The 18,049-nt window shown below is 36.4% G+C and overlaps 1 protein-coding gene across 3 annotated transcripts in view; it reads left to right on the forward strand.

The window, feature by feature from the left end:
• The window catches only part of MINDY3 (MINDY lysine 48 deubiquitinase 3), an 81,278-nt gene that overhangs the window by 24,468 nt on the left and 38,761 nt on the right, over window positions 1-18,049 (forward strand). For all 3 annotated transcript variants that reach the window (XM_040248976.1, XM_040248974.1, XM_040248975.1), the window contains 4 exons: window positions 605-678; window positions 1,550-1,629; window positions 12,702-12,772; window positions 17,830-17,910. In XM_040248976.1, coding sequence (XP_040104910.1) covers window positions 605-678; window positions 1,550-1,629; window positions 12,702-12,772; window positions 17,830-17,910 — 306 coding nt within the window. The remainder of the gene's footprint in view (window positions 1-604; window positions 679-1,549; window positions 1,630-12,701; window positions 12,773-17,829; window positions 17,911-18,049) is intronic.

Below are 18,049 nucleotides of genomic sequence, written 5' to 3' on the forward strand. Positions count from 1 at the left end.
AAAATAAGAAACTCCTGCCCTCCTAGTTTACATTTTGTCAGTGCACATTTGAATGACCAATATGTAAGAACACACAATCAGAAGAGAACCTTCCATTTTCTTATGTACGAGAAATACCTGTTGTGTATTTAAATTTATATCTTTATCGTGTGTGTATATATTTAGTGTTTTAATGATCTAAGAAAATATATCAGGTACCTCAGTAGGTATATTGGGTTCAAATTTAATTTCACCTAAAGTTAAATGAGTATTAACTTTCAGATAAAATAATTTTCTCCTCACTTCTCTTGAAACTTAAACAGTCTCTCTGTCTCCCCCTCTCTGGCCCTCCCCCCCACCCCTTTAACTCACATACCCACATTGGATCTGTTACCTGTTCTGATGTCTAATACACAGAAGAAAAGATTCTAAGAATTAACTGCTTCTCACCATTTTCATTTCAAATGCACCCCCTATTTCAAATCTGGGTAATTCTTTGGGAGAAAAGTTACTTATATAATGGTGTTTTATTAATTCATAGTATAAACTGGTTAGTTTTTAAACTACCGTAATTTTCATTTTTAGTTTTTTTAAAAATAAGCCAATGAATTCTTGGTTTCTTTAGGGCATTGAAAACATAAAAAATGAAATTGAAGATTCGAGTGAGCCTTTGATAGATCCTGTGTATGGACATGGCAGGTAATTGACTAAAATCTATTATTTCCTCATATGGACTTTAGGTTTTAGGACTGATAATATGCACATAAGATAAAACACTACTGAGTCAGATAATTTTGTTTGTCGGTACTTACAGCTTAAAGTCTCTGAGTATGAGCAGTCTTAAGCTTTATACATTGCTTTTAGGTATGAAGTATTAACTTTCACTTTAGATCTATGTATGCACTGGGTTTATTGTAGCAAATAGTTTCTTTTAGGATGACAGTGGGAATATTTTAACAAAGTTTGCTTGATAGTGCATTCATGAAATTTTCTAATAGATGAAATTTGCTCACTTTAACTTAGAAATAAGTATACCCATGTGTATTTGTGAATGTTTTCCCTGTTTGGGGGAAATTTTTTTTTTTCTTTATTTTTCTCTGAGAAAACCCTGCCTCTCAAGCTTTTTATAGCTATTTATGCTAAAAATTGATGACACAGTGACTGATTGTTAACTCACTCCAAAACATATTGCCTTTAGATCTTTCTGCCCCAGAGGTTAAATTCACATGTCTTGCATCAAACACAAAATAATAAAAATTATATCTGTATTTTTAAGGTGATTATAAATAAATTAGCAGTCTAAGTATCATTTCTAATCTATTTAAATATGATGCCTTGACTAAAGTTGTTAAATTTATACGATTATGTAGCACAACAAGCACCATGGTGGTGACACAGGAAGTGGTGCATTTAGCAAGGTCGTGTAGAAAATGAGGACTGTAAGGGTTTCTGTTTTTTAAACAACATAATTCAATGTAAAAAGTCATGATTTTATGCTTTGTCATAAGAATGATTTGTTTTGAAAATTAGTATATTCATACTTTAATTACTTTTTCATCTTTATTAATAGCCAAAGTTTAATTAACCTCCTGCTGACAGGACACGCCGTTTCTAATGTATGGGATGGTGATAGAGAATGCTCAGGAATGAGTAAGTGTATTTATTCTTTGTTGTGTTTATTTTGTTTATGATGAATATTCCACTAAAATACAGTTGATTGTTAATTCATCTGTTTAATGGCTTTGTGTTACTTAGAGGTTAAGATAAATGCTTTAGTATAGAGGAATCCTTTACAGTTTTCACAGCACTATAACATGAAGAGCATAGACTTTGGAGGCTGACAAACTTGAGTTCAAATCCCAAGTATGTGACTTGAGTCAAGTTACTTAAGCCTTTAGCTTTCTCTAATATAAAATTAGGGAGTAACTTGCTTAGAAAAAGTAATAGGTCTTTGTATATATGTAAAGTTAAAATGTTTTGTATATATGTAAAGTTAAAATGTATATATATGTAAAGTTTGTACATATCCAGTGATATCTGTCTGTAAGTTGAGAACACTATTGAATTTTGCTTAAAATTGAAAAATTATGAGTATCATGATTTGGAGTACTTACTTTAAGAGTCTAGTGGTTTTTTCCCTGTATTACTTTTAAGGTTTGTAATTTCCTTTAAAATGCTGGGTAAATTTAAGGTTGTCTGAGAATTTTAAAACACCATCACCTCCATCTCTGGTCTCAATTATTTCTTTCATATACCTTCATATGTTGCCAGGAATGTTGAAGTCAAGCACCTTTGGCCAATCCATCTAGTTCAGGAGAGCTGATATACAGCTCTGAAAAAGATTCTCTGTAGCTTATTGTTACTTCGTCAGTTTGAATTCATTTATTTGTTCTTTCAACATACATTGAATAACTACCACATATTCAGTCCTGCTAGTTAAAGGCATGTCAGACTCTCAAGTATGTAATACTTGAAGTGTGTAATATAGAACAGAAATCATCATGACTCCTATAGTTCACAGGGAAGTTTAATTTTTCTCCTAAAATTGAATAAAACTGCCAACAAATGACAGAAGCAAATATTATGACTGAGAAAATAATAATTACTGCTTTTTGCTCCCATTTAAATGAATGAATCTTGATCTTAAATTCAAATTTTCTCAAATTTTAGAAATACATGGAGTTAATAGAAACATAAAAGAATACAATACTAGGGGGAAAAAATCAGTAAAAAGGAATGAATTTCAAAATTGAAAAGCACCTTAACACCATCCAGCCTTAACTATTTAAGAAATCTAAGAGGTACCCTTCCATCCTACATTAGCTAATGTATACAAAATTATCTCAGTGATGAGGTGAAAATGAGAACCTAGTTCAGGTGATTTCTGGTAAAGGTCAAAGTTCAAACAGTAAAATGCTCTGACAAAAAAAGCAGTGAGGTGAACTTGCTCTATATTTTTGTAATTGAGCCCATCCTGTTCTTGAGCCCTCATTCTGATTGAGAGCTGAAAGTATTCAACCCTGCTAGTCAAAGGCAGGTCAGATTCTCAAGTCTTCCATAGGCTTTTCTTCATGCTATATATGGGTTGGCCAAAAAGTTCATTTGGGTTTTTCCATTACATCTTATGAAAAACTTTTTGGCCAACCCAATATTTACAGAATATTGGTCAGCTATCCAGTTGTTGATATGTACTAATTCATCCTTTTCTGTTTCTTGAAACACTAGCTTTCAAAGCTGTTGTCTTACAGTGTTTTTTTGTTGTTTTTTTTTTTGAAGTGAAGTCGCTCAGTCATGTTCGACTCTTTGCGACCCCATTGATGGTAGCCCACCAGGCTCCGTGATCCATAGGGTTTTCCATGCAAGAATACTGGAATGGGCTGCCATTTCCTTTTCCAGGGGATCTTCCCGACCCAGGGATCGAACCTGGGTCTCCTGCATTGCAGACAGATGCTTTACCGTCTGAGCCACGAGGGAAGCCCAGTTTTTTTTTAAGTATAGTTTAAATATCAAAACTAAGCAATGGCTTTAAAATATTATCTTGGAAAAGAAAATAGACATGGTATATTTCTTGCATTCTCCCTTAATTGTTATGAATGTTGACTTAAGGTTGAATCTGTTTTCATTCACCAAAATTAAAATGAAAATCCATACATTCATCTAGCATTTATTGAATATTTTTCTGTCTGACAACATGGGGGGAAATTGTGATATATGTATTATACAAAGAATAATAATTAAAGAATTACTAGTTTTGCAGATCTTTAGGCAAGCTGCTTTACTTCTCTTGTCTGCAGTTTCCTTATTTATAACTCAGGGAGGTAATACCATCCTTAAAAGAAATGTTAGATTATGAAGATTAAGATTAAATTTCTAAAATGCCTCAACCAGCCCATGGGAATACTTGGCCTTCCCTCAAAAGAGGAAAACAAGAACATGCACACAGATAATTATAATGCAAGGCAAAATGAACACAAGTTGAAGTAAAATATGATAGACGTTCAAGGAAAGGAGGAAACCTTTCCTACTCTGTTTGCCTTGGGATGTAAGTAGGAGTGGCCATTTTAATGAGGCCACATGGAATGAGAGAGAGGGAAAAATAACAGGTTTGTATCTAGAGACAGGGAGACAGACCAGTCTCATTAGAGCAGTGTATCTTAATCCCGACTATGTGTTGTCACTTAGGAAGCTTAAGAGTAAGTCACTGCTCAGGCCCCAGCTGAGAATGAATAAACAAATTAGAATTTCTAGGTAGTGGGCTCTGGACATGATAATTTAAAAATTACCTGTACTTAATTAGAATGTACAGCCAGATTTGAGGAGATAAAAGCATTGACTATGAAGACGACAGAAAAGATCATAAAGATAAGGTTGGGTAAGAAACCAGAGGATCTTGATACTGAGAAGTTTAAACCTTAATTGTCAAGTGTTAGGAAGAGAGTCATTGAAGGCATTTAAGCAGAGCAGTAACATAAGACAAAATAAGAACTTGAACCTGTCAGCTTGTATGCATAGGAATGGGACGGGATGACAGGTCACAAACTAGAACACGTAGTCAATGGGTGGGAAGTAACAAGATGAAATAGGTGTGGCAAGGAAGAGAAAGAGAGCTGCTAGGATTATGTACTTTGTGCCAAGCAATATGTTTTGGATGTGTATCTTCTCAACCTCAATTTATAGTTAAGAAAACCGAGGCTTAGGTCATTTGTAATTCACCCCATGTCCAACAGCAGGCATCCATGGCTTCTGACCACAGCCCAGGCCTGTGCTCAGTCCACCATAGCATGTTCTCCTGCTGGAACCCTGCCTCTGTGAAAGAGCCTCCGGGAAAGTAGAATCTGTAGAACACAGCTGTGAATTAGACGGATAAGAGTAAGGTACAAATAACCAATAGGTTTTCAAATGAAGTTTATTGAGTGAATGAATATGTGCAAGAAACATTATAGGAAGTCAGCTTTAAGTCACTGTTTGGGTGGCAGAGAACAATTCTTGTCCTCAGGTATTTCATTTTCTTTAAAGGGCCATTAACAACTGTTGACACTTATTAAGAATGCTGATCCTGTGTGCCACAGCTAAGACCTGGCACAGCCAAGTAAATAAATAAAAATAAATAATAATAACAACAAAAAGCCCATTATCCAGCAGTGACAAGCATCATCTTAGCAGTGCCAACCTCTGTTCTTAATATTTCATGATTCTCTTTCTTTTCTCCCATTTTACTCACTTCTTTTCTTAAAACTACTCTATGAAGGTCATAGAATAAAGGAAACTAAGGCACCAAATTGAGTATCTTATTTCATGCAAACAGAGCTGGAGTTTAAACCACAGTTGTCTGGTTCTCTTACAACCAGCATACTTAATCATCATGATAGCCTATTAAACCACACTTAACAGAGTTTTCAGTGTGAAAATAAATATATAAGATGATATAGAAGAATTTCATTTTATTTAATTTCACAATAGCCCTAAGAGGTAATTTTTTGCCTCATTTATAGAGAGAAGCAGAGATTCAGAATTTTATCCAAAGATTTATGTGTGTGTGTGATACAGAGTTAAGTGAATGAGCCATGCTGAATTTCTCAATCAAGGAGAATGAGGACCAAGAATAGGCTATGAATTTAGCAGTTAATGAGGGCTTTCCCATAAAAGAGCAGTTAAGATAGAATCCATAGCATAAGGAATAAATATTTTAGGAATGTAGGCAAGGACATTTTGCTGGTGAAAGGGTGGAAAGAGAGGAGTTCGTTGCCTGGTCATAAGACCAAGAGATGGTATACACCAGTTTTGTTTTAAGGGATAGAAGTCTCCTAAATTATCTGTTAGGAGGAAAACTGCTTTTAATAGAAGACATAGTAAATGGAGTTGATAGTAACAGTGATGTTGGAAAGATACACAGTTCTTCTAAAACAAGAAGAAAGAATGTATTGAGAAAAGAAAAAGAAAAAGGCATTTTGAGGTATCAAATATTTAAATTGGGATAACTTTTGAGAGTTTGAATTTGTCCACTGACAATGAATGGACAAAGTTAGAGGCATGTAAAGGAGAAAGAGTTTACATCGACTGCTTTAAGAAGGAGTATAAAGATGAATTATGGAAGGAATGTGTAAATGTGCAATCAGAATTTAAGAGCTGAGATGAAGTTTACATAGGATTATTTATTAGAGTGGATCCAACCAATAAAGGTTACAGTTAGGCTTCTGTTCTTTTTCTTTTTTTTAACTAATAGATTTATTGAGATATAATTCACATAATTTACACATCTGCCATTTAAAATGTATAGGTCACTGGTTTTTAATATGTTCTTGAGTTGTGCAGCCATCACCATATCAGTTTCAAAACATCTGTATCATCTTCAAAAGAAACCTTAAACCCATAAGTAGTCACTTCCCCTCAGCCACCATTCATCTGCTTTCTATCTCTGTTGATTTGCCTTTTCTGGACATTTAATAGAATCATGTAATATATAAACTTCTGTACCAGTTTATTTCACTTGGTGTAGTATTTTCAAAGTTCATCCATATTTTAGCATGAACGAGCACTTCACTCCATTTTACTGAACACTATTTCATTGTATAGCTTATAGCACATTTTCTCATTTTCTTTTTCATTCATCAGCTGATGGACATTTGCTTTGTTTCCACTTGACTGTGATGATGTGGTTAGTAACATTTATGTACAAATGTTAGTGAGAAGATGTTTTTATTTTTCTTTAGCATCTACCCAGGAGTGAAAATCCTGAGTCATAACTGTGTTTATTTAACCTTTTGAGGAATACCTGTTAAACGTTCATATGCCAAATTACCTTTGGAAATTTGCTTTACCGACTAGAGAAGTATAAACTTACGCTTGCAGTGTATAGTTCCTGTTTTTCTACATCCTAACCAGCACTCAGAACTTTCACTCTTTAATATTTTTGTCAGTCAGTTTATTGACACTTGGTAGCCTATTTTGATTCACATTTCTCTGATTCCTAGTGAACCTGCACCTAATCATCTTTTCATATGTTTGCCAACTTTTAGTGTTTTCTTCTTCTGGTAATTGTCTGTCTTTTGGCATTTTAGAAGAGAGGTTATTTTACCTATAATTTCTAGGGGTACTTTATAAATTCTTAATTCTTTATGTATTAAATCTGTGTTGTAGATACTTTGTCTCAGCCATTTCTGTCTTCTTTAACTTTGCCACTGCTATCTTTTATATACCAAAGCTTTCATTTTTGATGAAATTAAATCATTTGATCTCTTCTTTTAGGGCTTCTGGGTTTTGCTTCTTTTGTTAACATTTTTTTCTTTGTATCTGTTCTGTGTTTTTCCCACCCCAAGGTTAAAGCTAGCACTGCCTAGTATTTTCTTAAAATGCTTTGGTAGGCTTTATTTCTTTTTAATGTTTATCCGGTTAACCCATCTGGATTTTATTTATTCATGAGTGGTATGAGAAAGGGATCTACCTTTTTACTTTTCCCCAAAGGATTACCTAATATCCCAATTCTAACTTCCCTAGTGGCTCAGATGGTAAAAAATCTGCTTGCAATGAAGAAGACCTAGATTCGATCCCTGGGTCGGTAAGATCCCCTGGAGAAGGAGCAAGCCACTCCAGTATTCTTGCCTGGAGAATTTCCAGAGATGTCTGGCAGGCTACAGTCCATGGGGTTGCAAAGAGTTGGACACTACTGAGGGACTAAAACACACATACGCACACACACACACACACACACACGTTGCTAGATAAAATGCAGAGCTCCCAGTTAAATCTGAATTTCAAATAAGCAATCCTTTTTAGTGGAAGTATGTCTTGTTTAGTATTTGGAGTATACTTATAATGAAAATTTTTATTTTGTATCTGAAATTCAAATATAACTGGGCATATTGTGTTCTTATTGGCTGAAATTGGCAACTCTGGCTAGATGCCAACTCCGTAGCAACCTGACTTCTCAGGAATATAACAACCAGTTAGTGGGTTTTTATAAAGCGCTTCACTTCAAAAATAGATTTCACAAAGTTCATGGCTCAGAGTGCATGTACCTTTACCTGTAAATGAGATGAATCAAGCCTTTTTTTGTATTTTTTAAAATTTTAGGTATCCTAGCATTCTTATTAAAAAAAGCCCTCCCCCCCCATTTTTAAACTATAGATTCTTCTTAAAATTTTTATTGGAGTATAGTTGCTTTACAGTGATGTTAGTTTCTGCTATATCATAATCAGCCGTACATATACATGTATCCCGTTTTTTAGATTTCCTTCTCATTTAGATCACCACAGAGCATCAAGCAGAGTTCCCTGTGCTCTACAGTAGGTTCTCATTAAATTAGTTATCTATTTTATGCACAGTAGTGTATATGTCTATCCCAGTCTCTCAGTTCATCCCACCCTCCTTCCCCCTGTGGTAACCATAAGTTTGTTCTCTACTTCTGTGTCTCTCATTGTGCTTTCAGATAAGACACAGGTGTACCATTTTTCTAGATTCCACATATATACATTACTATATGATGTTTTTCTTTTTCTGACTGACTTCACTCTGTATGACAGTCTCTGGTTCCATCCACGTCTCTGTAAATGGTACAGTTTCATTCATTTCTGTGGCTGAGTAATATTCCATTGTGTGTAGATTCTTTACTTAGTGACCTTACATAATTTCACCCCAGCTTATATTTTCAGCCATCATGAACTTATCGATGCTTGAACAGAATCCTGCTACTTACCTTCATTTCTTCATGCATGCTGCTCCTTTTGCGTGAAGACCTCTATCCCTCCCATCTCTGCTTGGCCAGTCCTTCAGCTGCCACTGCTTGTGCTGTCTCCAGGAGTCCCCAGAGTCCCACAACTGCTGGTTATCTGTCTGGTCTCTGAGCATTTTGCCTTCATCATACTTACCACATTCTACATTGTTGTTGGGGGGAGGGGGAGGATTTGAGTTTTTTTAAATTGTAGTAAGAATGTTTAACATGAGATCTACCCCTGCAACGAAGTTTTAGAGTATGGTATTAATTATAGGTATGAGATTGTACAGCAAATCTTATTTGTCTTATATAACTGAAACTGAAACTCTTCTATCTGTAGAATAGCCTCTCCCCATTTCCTCCTCCTCTAGCTCCTATCAACCACCATTCTACTTTCCGCTTCTCTGAGTTTGTTTTAGATACCTCATCTCAGTGGAATCATGCAGTGTTTCTCCTATGAATGGCATCTGTCAGTTAGCCTAAGGTCCTCAAGGTCCATGCATGTGCACATACGATAAGATTTCCTTCTTTTGTAAGCCTGAATGGTAATCTTTGTATGGATGTTGCACTCTTTCTTCATTCATTCGTTGCTAGACATTTAGGTTGTCTGTTTCTCAGCTGTTGTGAACAGTGTAGCAGTGAACATGGGAATGTGGATATCTCTTTGAGATGCTCATTTCACTCTTTTCAATTAAATACACAGAGGTGGAACTGATGGATCATACGGTGGTTCTATTTTTAATTTGGGGGGGGAACCTCCATCCTGTTTTTCATGTTAGATTCCCACCAACAGTGAACAAGGATTCTACACATCCTCCACAACACTTATTTATAATCTTTTCTGTTTTTTGAGAATGGTTATCCTAACATTGTGGTTTTGATTTATTCCTGTCTGATGATTGGGGATGTTGATCTTCAGCATCTTTTCATATGCTGTTGGCCATTTGTATGTATACTTTAGAGAAATGTCTAAGTCTTTAGCCCAGATTTTTTTGTTTAGCATTTTGTTTGGTTTGGGGAGTTACTTTTTTTTCAAACAGTTTTCGGAATTTCTTATATGTTTTAGGTGTTAGCCCCTCATCAGATACATAGTTTGCAGAGAGGTTCTTCTGTCTTCATAGTCCTGGTGATGCCTTTGTATTCCTACACTGTGCTTAACATTGTTCTTTTCAATACTTGGCCCTCAGGGTGTTTGTTAAATAAATATAGCGCAGGTATGTGCTTTCCAAGTCAATATCAAGTTTGAAAGGCCTAACAAGGACTTCTATAGACACCCTGACAGTAGTGAGAAGTGATAGTTGGGAGCAGAGAAGGGTATAGAGAAGCAAACTCGTGAATATATGAAACTCTACATTTTGATACAGTCTGACTGACTGAACACAAAGGTGGATAGACACTTAATCATGGTTAGTCTTAATTGCTAGGCTAAAAACAAGAAGAAAGTTCTGAAATATAATGACAGAATTATTAGAATTTTCTGCAAACTTAAACAGATTTCTTGGAAACTTAGTGAGAAAAGTGTAGTGTAACTAAATTCTTTAAATTTTAATATGTGAGAATAGTATGTCTTCACTGTAATTATAACATTGTACAATAATAAATATTATTAATGATGCACTTTAGCTATCAAAAAAAGATAAAAATTTTAAGTACATAGGAGTGATACATTTTAAAAATATTACCATTCAAACAACATGGCTAAACATATGATTACTGACTGCATCTGAATAATTCAATATTCAAGAGTTTTGAAAGCTGATTTGGTGTATTTAGTAGCATGATATTATAGATATAGTATTCCAGACATCTGTAAGGAAATAGATGATGTAGTAATCAAGTCATAGCACTAGGTGGTGGTAAGTGATTTTAGAAATTAAAATGTAAAACTGTTTCTTCATTTCAGTTCAGTCGCTCAGTCGTGTCCGACTCTTTGTGACCCCATGAATCACAGCACGTCAGGCCTCGATGTCCATCACCAACTCCCGGAGTTCACTCAGACTCACGTCCATTGAGTCAGTGATGTCATCCAGCCATCTCATCCTCGGTCGTCCCCTTCTCCTCCTGCCCCCAATCCCTCCCAGCATCAGAGTCTTTTCCAGTGAGTCAGCTCTTCACATGAGGTGGCCAAAGTACTGGAGTTTCAGCTTTAGCATCATTCCTTCCAAAGAAATCCCAGGGCTGATCTCCTTCAGAATGGACTAGTTGGATCTCCTTGCAGTCCAAGGGACTCTCAAGAGTCTTCTCCAACACCACAGTTCAAAAGCATCAATTCTTCAGCGCTCAGCCTTCTTCACAGTCCAACTCTCACATCCATACATGACCACTGGGAAAACCATAGCCTTGACTAGACGGACCTTAGTCGGCAAAGTAATGTCTCTGCTTTTGAATATGCTATGTAGGTTGGTCATAACTTTTCTTCCAAGGAGTAAGCGTCTTATAATTTCATGGCTGTAGTCACCATCTGCAGTGATTTTGGAGCCCCCAAAAATAAAGTCTGACACTGTTTCCACTGATTCCCCATCTATTTCCCATGAAGTGATGGGACTGGATGCCAAAACCACTAGACCATTCAGGCATGACCTAAATCAAATCCCTTATGTTTATATAGTGGAAGTGAGAAATAGATTTAAGGGCCTAGATCTGATAGATAGAGTGCCTGATGAACTATGGAATGAGGTTCGTGACATTGTACAGGAGACAGGGATCAAGACCATCCCCATGGAAAAGAAAAATGCAAAAAAAAAAAAAAATTTACAAATTACTGTTACCCAAATTACTATTATCCTGATACTTTACGTACTTTAGCTGAAAGCTGTAGTCTATGGAAAGACTTTATTACCATTACAGTTACATTTCTGATGTGGAATAGTCTGTCTTCATTTTCTGTGCTTTTTTTGCTCTTTCTTATCCATTTCCATGATCATGTTGGTGATTCCCTAAAGCTTTGCATCCAGTTCTGACCTCTTTTTCTGTGTTCCTGAACCTTACTTCTAGTAATGTACCCACCTCTCTCTCAAAGTCCTCAAGGTCACTCAATTCGACTTGTCTAAAACTAAACTCATGCTCTCTCTTCATACCACTTCAGAACTTAAATCTTTATTCTCTCTCTCAGTCAGTCACCATTTATCAGGTTCCCTAGGCTAGAAACCTTTAAGGAAGCTTTGACAAATTTTTCACCCTTGAATACATTGATTTTTCATACTTCTTTGCCATTTCTTCTCTTTAAATTTTCTTCTTATCCTCTTCTTGGCCTGGAAAATTCCTACATATGCTTCAGGATTCAACTCAGATGTTAGCACTTGCATGCACCTACCCTAACACAGTAAACAGATGCCCTTAACACCACTGTAAGATGTGTGTGTTCATCTAAACAAAGAGCACAGGTTTTCTCATCTGTCTCCTTTGATAAGCTCTTAGCCTTTGTAAGGGTTTCCCTTGTAGCTCAGTGGGTAAAGAATCTGCCTGCAATGCAGGAGACCTGGGTTCCATCCCTGGGTTGGAAGATCCCCTGGAGAAGGGAATGGCTACCCACTCCAGTATTCTTGCCTGGAGAATCCCATGGACAGAGGAGCCTAGTGGACTACAGCCCATCGGGTTGCAAAAAGTCAGACACGACTGAGTGACTCACACTAGGCTTTGTGAAGCAGGTACTGTGTTGTGTTCTTCATTATTTCCCCAGTCTTAAGCTGCTGCTTGTGTTTATTTAGAGGAGAAAGGGATGATATCAAATGTCTATCAAAAGTTAACATTGAATATAAAGTTTTATAAATGCATTTAATGTACATATAAAGGCTCCATTACCTAATCTAATGGTATTTTGTAGTGAATAGGACTATCACGATGACTTGATGTGATCTCTTAACAGTAAATGTATGCTAGACTTTTAAAGTACAATTTTGGGTGAAAGCGAAAGTTTTGGTGTAGAATATATATATGTATGTGTACATATGTATTTATATTGAAGTGCTTTTCAGATCTGTATGCTAATGCATTGCTGACTTTTTTGTTGCAGAACTTCTTGGTATACATGAACAAGCTGCTGTAGGATTCTTAACCCTCATGGAAGCTTTAAGATACTGTAAGGTAAGTTGATTTTTAAGGTACTTTGAATGATTTTTATTCTCTTGTCCCCTGTTAGAGAGAGCATTTTTCTCCTATGACAGCATATTTTACTTTACTGCTGATAGTGTATACTCTCAATTCCTTTTTCATCACCCTTTCTGAACTGACAGGCTTATCAAGGATAGAGTTAAGCTGGCCAATCATGCTGAGTTTCCTGTTTTTTTAGGCTCATTCCTTTTGAGGGTCAGAGGCAGAACCCACTTTGAAATAATTTATGAAAACAGATATCCATTATTGAATATAAATAAAGTTTTTTATAAACTGAGGGAAGAGAATGTCCTATTTGATCTTCCATACTAACAGTATGGTTCAGTGAAACAACTGGTAATAAATATTTTGTCAGGCATAGTAAAACAATTTGTTAAATGCCTGAAATTCCAACTTTTGTCTATTTCATCTGAAAAATGATTTCACACTAAAAGAAGAAAGACCTAAGCATTTCACAGCATTAAACTCTTAACACATGTGCTAGGATTAGGAGCTGCCATGAAGCTCTCATTTCTTGATATGTATCTCATCACTTTTCCTGCATAATCTGAAATTACTATGGAGTTTAAATCATTAATGATTTGCATTTAATAAAATGTTCTGATTTTGGAAAAAGAAGTAGATCTCCTATTCTTTTCCAATTTAGAATGGTGGTTTCATAGCAGTGGTTCTAATGGTGGTGATTATTTTTAGTAACAGTAACAGTCCTTGCCTGCCTGCCTGCCTACCTCCCCTTCCTCATCCTCCCTCCCCTCCCTTCCTCTCCTTCCTCTATTTCCTTTCTTTTTCACTAGACAACATTTGTCTTTCATGACAACACTTGCACAGGGATGATATGGACATGATGATCAAATGATTTCATCCTGCCTTTATTCATTAATAGTAATTGTACTGTCAAACAGTAGTAACTCTTACATTTTTAGTGACTTTAGTTACACAAGTTAAAGCTATTCTGAGGCAGTCTAGCGACCAGGGAATAAAGCTGTGTCTCCTCCCCAACATACCCACAACCAACCATTCCTAAGTGTGACTGTGTATGCACATCAAAAAAATGGTGACTAGAGTTAATGGTGTTAATTAGCTTGATTGTGGTGATCTTTTTTACAGTATGTACATGTATCAAAACATCAAGTTGTCTACCTTAAATATATTTAGTTTTTGTATGTGAAAGATATTTCAGTGAAGCTGTTTTCTAAAAAGTGCATGGAGTGTGTTTTGCAGGATAGAGAGTGAAGGTGATAATGTTCTGAAATCTTCACCCTGTGGCCTTAAGGCCCTGATGGTCTGGATTCTCTGTCCTCCAGCCACACTGTCTCCTGTCAGTTCTTCATACGTGCCAAGTCCTTACTTCCCTGGGTTGGGAAGATCCCCTGGAGAAGGGAATGGCAACCCACTCCAGTTTTCTTACCGGGAAATCCCATGGACAGAGGGACCTAGGTGGGCTACAGTCCATGGGATCGCAAAGAGTCAGTCATGACTTAGCGACTAAACAACAGACAACAAGCCTGTACCTGATGAATCTTTATACTTCTTTCATTTCTGCCTGGAATACTGCAGCTGAATGGATCACTCCTCTCTCCTTCAAGCCCTAACTCAGATGGTACCTCAAAGGCCTTTTCCTGGACCATTTCCCACTGACTCCTTTTCACATTATTTTGTAGGAATAATCACTTTGTAATGACCTTTTTTTGTTGGCTTAGTTATCTTTTTTTTTTTTGATCTTGAATTTTTCTGTTGTCCTTAATGGAATATTAACTCTATGAAAGCAGTCACATTGTCCTTCTGGGTACATATTAGATGCTCAGTAAACATTTGTTGAATGAATGAGCAGACAGTTTCACCAGAATGGTGAGCTCTTCTAAATACATGCGTTTGCTTTTCTTTAACTGTTAGATAGAACAGAGGAATGTTTGTTTTCTGCCTGCGATCATAGTGGGAAGTCATTAGCTGCTGTATATTCTCCTGTTACCCCAGTATTACTGCCTTAGTACTATCCTAGTATTACCCGTCTAGTGTTGTAGCAGTAATTGTGTTTTCTAGGGTTTAAAGATATTTCTTATGGTAGGATACAGCACACAGATGCTCAGATAGATGAAAGGCAGAACGCTTTTGTTACTTACAGCTCTAAGCAAGAGAAAGCTCCAAGACAGGAAGAGAAGGAGACCTGTGGACAAGGCACCAGTAGGCTGCAGCCCTGAGGGGCAGCTTCCTATGGGAACTGGGGTGGAGTTGGCTGGGGGGCTGTGCAACCCATGCCTGGCCCCGCTGTGGGCTGGCTGGTTTGAATAGATTCAGTGGGCTCTGGGCTTGGGAGTTGTCCCTTGTTGTCTGGTACCAGGCTCCAGGGCGATTAGGGCCATACATGGTGGCCTGGAGGGTGGGAGACATATCAGGGAGGTTTGGACTTTATCAGCTGCCTTTTTTAAAGGAAGCTGACCAGCCCCTAGTGAGGACCTCGAAACTAAGTGAAGACAAGCATTTAAAAAGGAAGAAAAATAAAACTCTTACACTGTGGTGCTCATCTGTATTTAATTATAGCTGTCCTTCTGAAAATATATATATACTTGGAATTTTATACTAATTATCAAACATTTAGAGAAACAGCAGTAAGGAAATAATTGTGTTGTTAATGGATTTTGTGAGTCTGAACATTTTCCTTTTCTTTGATAGTGTAGCAAATTGCCCTTTAGAGTTAAAATGATCAATTTCATATTACGTTTATCATATGCATTCATTAAGACAAAGGAAACAGTTGCTCTCATGGGCTCTCTGGCTCTCTTTCTCTCTCCCTATCTCCATGTGTGCATGTGTCTATCAGACTGTACTGAGATGAAAGGTTGACTCTGAATGCTTTGGGGTGTGCACTTAAAAAATATATATATAGAACTCCAATGCCTTAAAATTCACCATTTTAAAGTATATAATTCAGTGGGTTTTTTTGTGTATTCACAAGGCTCTGCCATCATGACCACTATCTAATTTCAATACATTTCCTCCAAGAAGATTCTGTACACCCTTTAGCTGTCACTTCCTCATTCCTTGCCAGACCCTGGCGCCTTTTTGTGTCTGAAGCTTTGCCTCTTCTGGATAGTTCATCTAAATGGAATCGTATAGTATGTGGCCTTTCGTGTCTGGCTTCTTCTTTCACTTAGCATAATGTTTCCATTGTTCACTCCTGTGTATTAGTACTTAATTTCTTTTTTATGACCAAATAATATTCTTTTGTATGATTTATCAATTTATATCAATTTTGTTTTTCTCTTTAGTAGTTGATGGACATTTAAATTGTTTCTGATTTTTGACTCTTATGAATAATACTGCTATAAACATTAATATATAATATTAACATAATAATGTATAATACTACTGTGAACATTAGTGTTTTGTAGACATGGTTCTATTTCTCTTGGGTGTGTACCCAGGAATGAAATTACTTGATCAAGTGATATCTGCATAAGTTTTGGAGGAACTGGCAAACTGTTTTCCAAAGTGGGTGCACTATTTATGGCCTTTCAATTTATTATTACAAAACACTGCATGAGTTCAGCACTCATTTACCCTTTGATCCCACTGTATATACTTTTATCCTCATTTTTTTACTTCTACCTTAACACACACACACGCCTACACACTGATACATGCACACTTTTTCTAGAAGAGGAATTAAACGATGTCTAAACGTTGCATCACAAGAGGCAGCATGATGTAATGGAGAGCTGCCACATTGTGTGTCAGAAAACATGAGTTTTAATTCTGACTCTATACTAGTTAGCTGTTTGAATTCAGACCAGGCACTGATCCTGTGTATCTTCCGGGTTCCTTATGTAGAATGGAAGGACTTGGCCGAAAACCTCTAAAATCCCTCAATTCTGAATCTCTGCTAAGCTTTGTCTTCTCCTTTGTCCTTTTGCTGTTATCTTCTCTGTTGTCCTCAGATCACCCTTCCTCCTCTACTGGTTGGTCATTCCGATTAGCACATCCAGCTCATGTCTCCCATCACAGGTCAAAAGATAGTTTTACTATCCCACTGCCCTCCTAATGATCACAGTAAATTTCAAAGGTGGTTGAAAGCAGGACACCATAGCAAGGCTTTTGGCTGCCTAGTGATGAATAGTTGACCCTGACTGACTGTTGCAAGTAGCCACTTGGGATTTCCCAGCTCCAGTGGGGCTTGGGGGATGGATGAAGGTCTTTGTGAGAAAAGAAAACTCAGCAAATGTTATTGGTAAGGTTACTTGTTTTTTAAGACTCCTTGTCCATCTAACAGTGAATGACTGATGTGAACATGGTCAGATTTCACAAGTCAGTTTTTAACCTGTTGAATTTTAAGCTTGCCTTTTCTCTGTCACACGAAAATGATACCCTTAAATTTTCGGCGCTGTTGTTTTTATAGGTTAAGTGTGTAACCTTGAAGGCAGGCCATAAGGTATAACTTTTTAATATATTTTAGAATGAATATTGTGTAACTTTGAACTTACTTCCTGCCATAATCAAGTGAAAGATTCTTTAATATTCCTAGATGGAAGTATATATTTTGCTTTAGAGAGATTATTATATTGCTCTAGGTTCTTTGAAGATAGAATGTTCTTAAGGCTTTTTTTCTTATTTATTCATGTATCTACTCACTTGTTAATTTATGATTATTTTCCTGATAAAGTAATTACCATCAGATTTATAGTTTTAGAGTTTGAAGTACCAAGCTGAAATTCTAGAAGTGGCCATTTTATCTAGGATCTTCAGTGAAACATGAGAATGATTCTTAGGGTTACTCTAATTTCTTTTTTGCTGTGTTAAATCTGTATTATTATTATTCTGGTGGAAAGATGCAGTATAAGCTTTGCCCTGACAGTCTTTATAACACTGATTTTTACATTTAGCATTTGACCTTTATGGGTAAGGCATTCTGGCATAATCCATTATTCCATTTAAATATGAATTAGGCACTTTAGTGATGCTTCAAGGATTTGCTGGTAAATACTTAACAGGCAATATAAAATTTTCATTTTCTTATTTTACTACCTTTGTTCTAGGTTGGCTCTTACTTGAAATCTCCAAAATTCCCTATTTGGATTGTTGGCAGTGAAACTCACCTCACTGTATTTTTTGCCAAGGTATGCTTTGCAAGATCTCTTGTTGTTGTTGTTAAGTTTGACATCAGACAAACAGGTAATATTACGTCCATATTTAGTTTGAATCTTTATACAGAGTTCAGTGGATTGTTTCAAAATCTAAAAAAGCGATACTAAAGAT

This window comes from Oryx dammah, unplaced genomic scaffold, assembly GCF_014754425.2.
Source record: "Oryx dammah isolate SB20612 unplaced genomic scaffold, SCBI_Odam_1.1 HiC_scaffold_10, whole genome shotgun sequence".
Classification (NCBI taxonomy): domain Eukaryota; kingdom Metazoa; phylum Chordata; class Mammalia; order Artiodactyla; family Bovidae; genus Oryx; species Oryx dammah.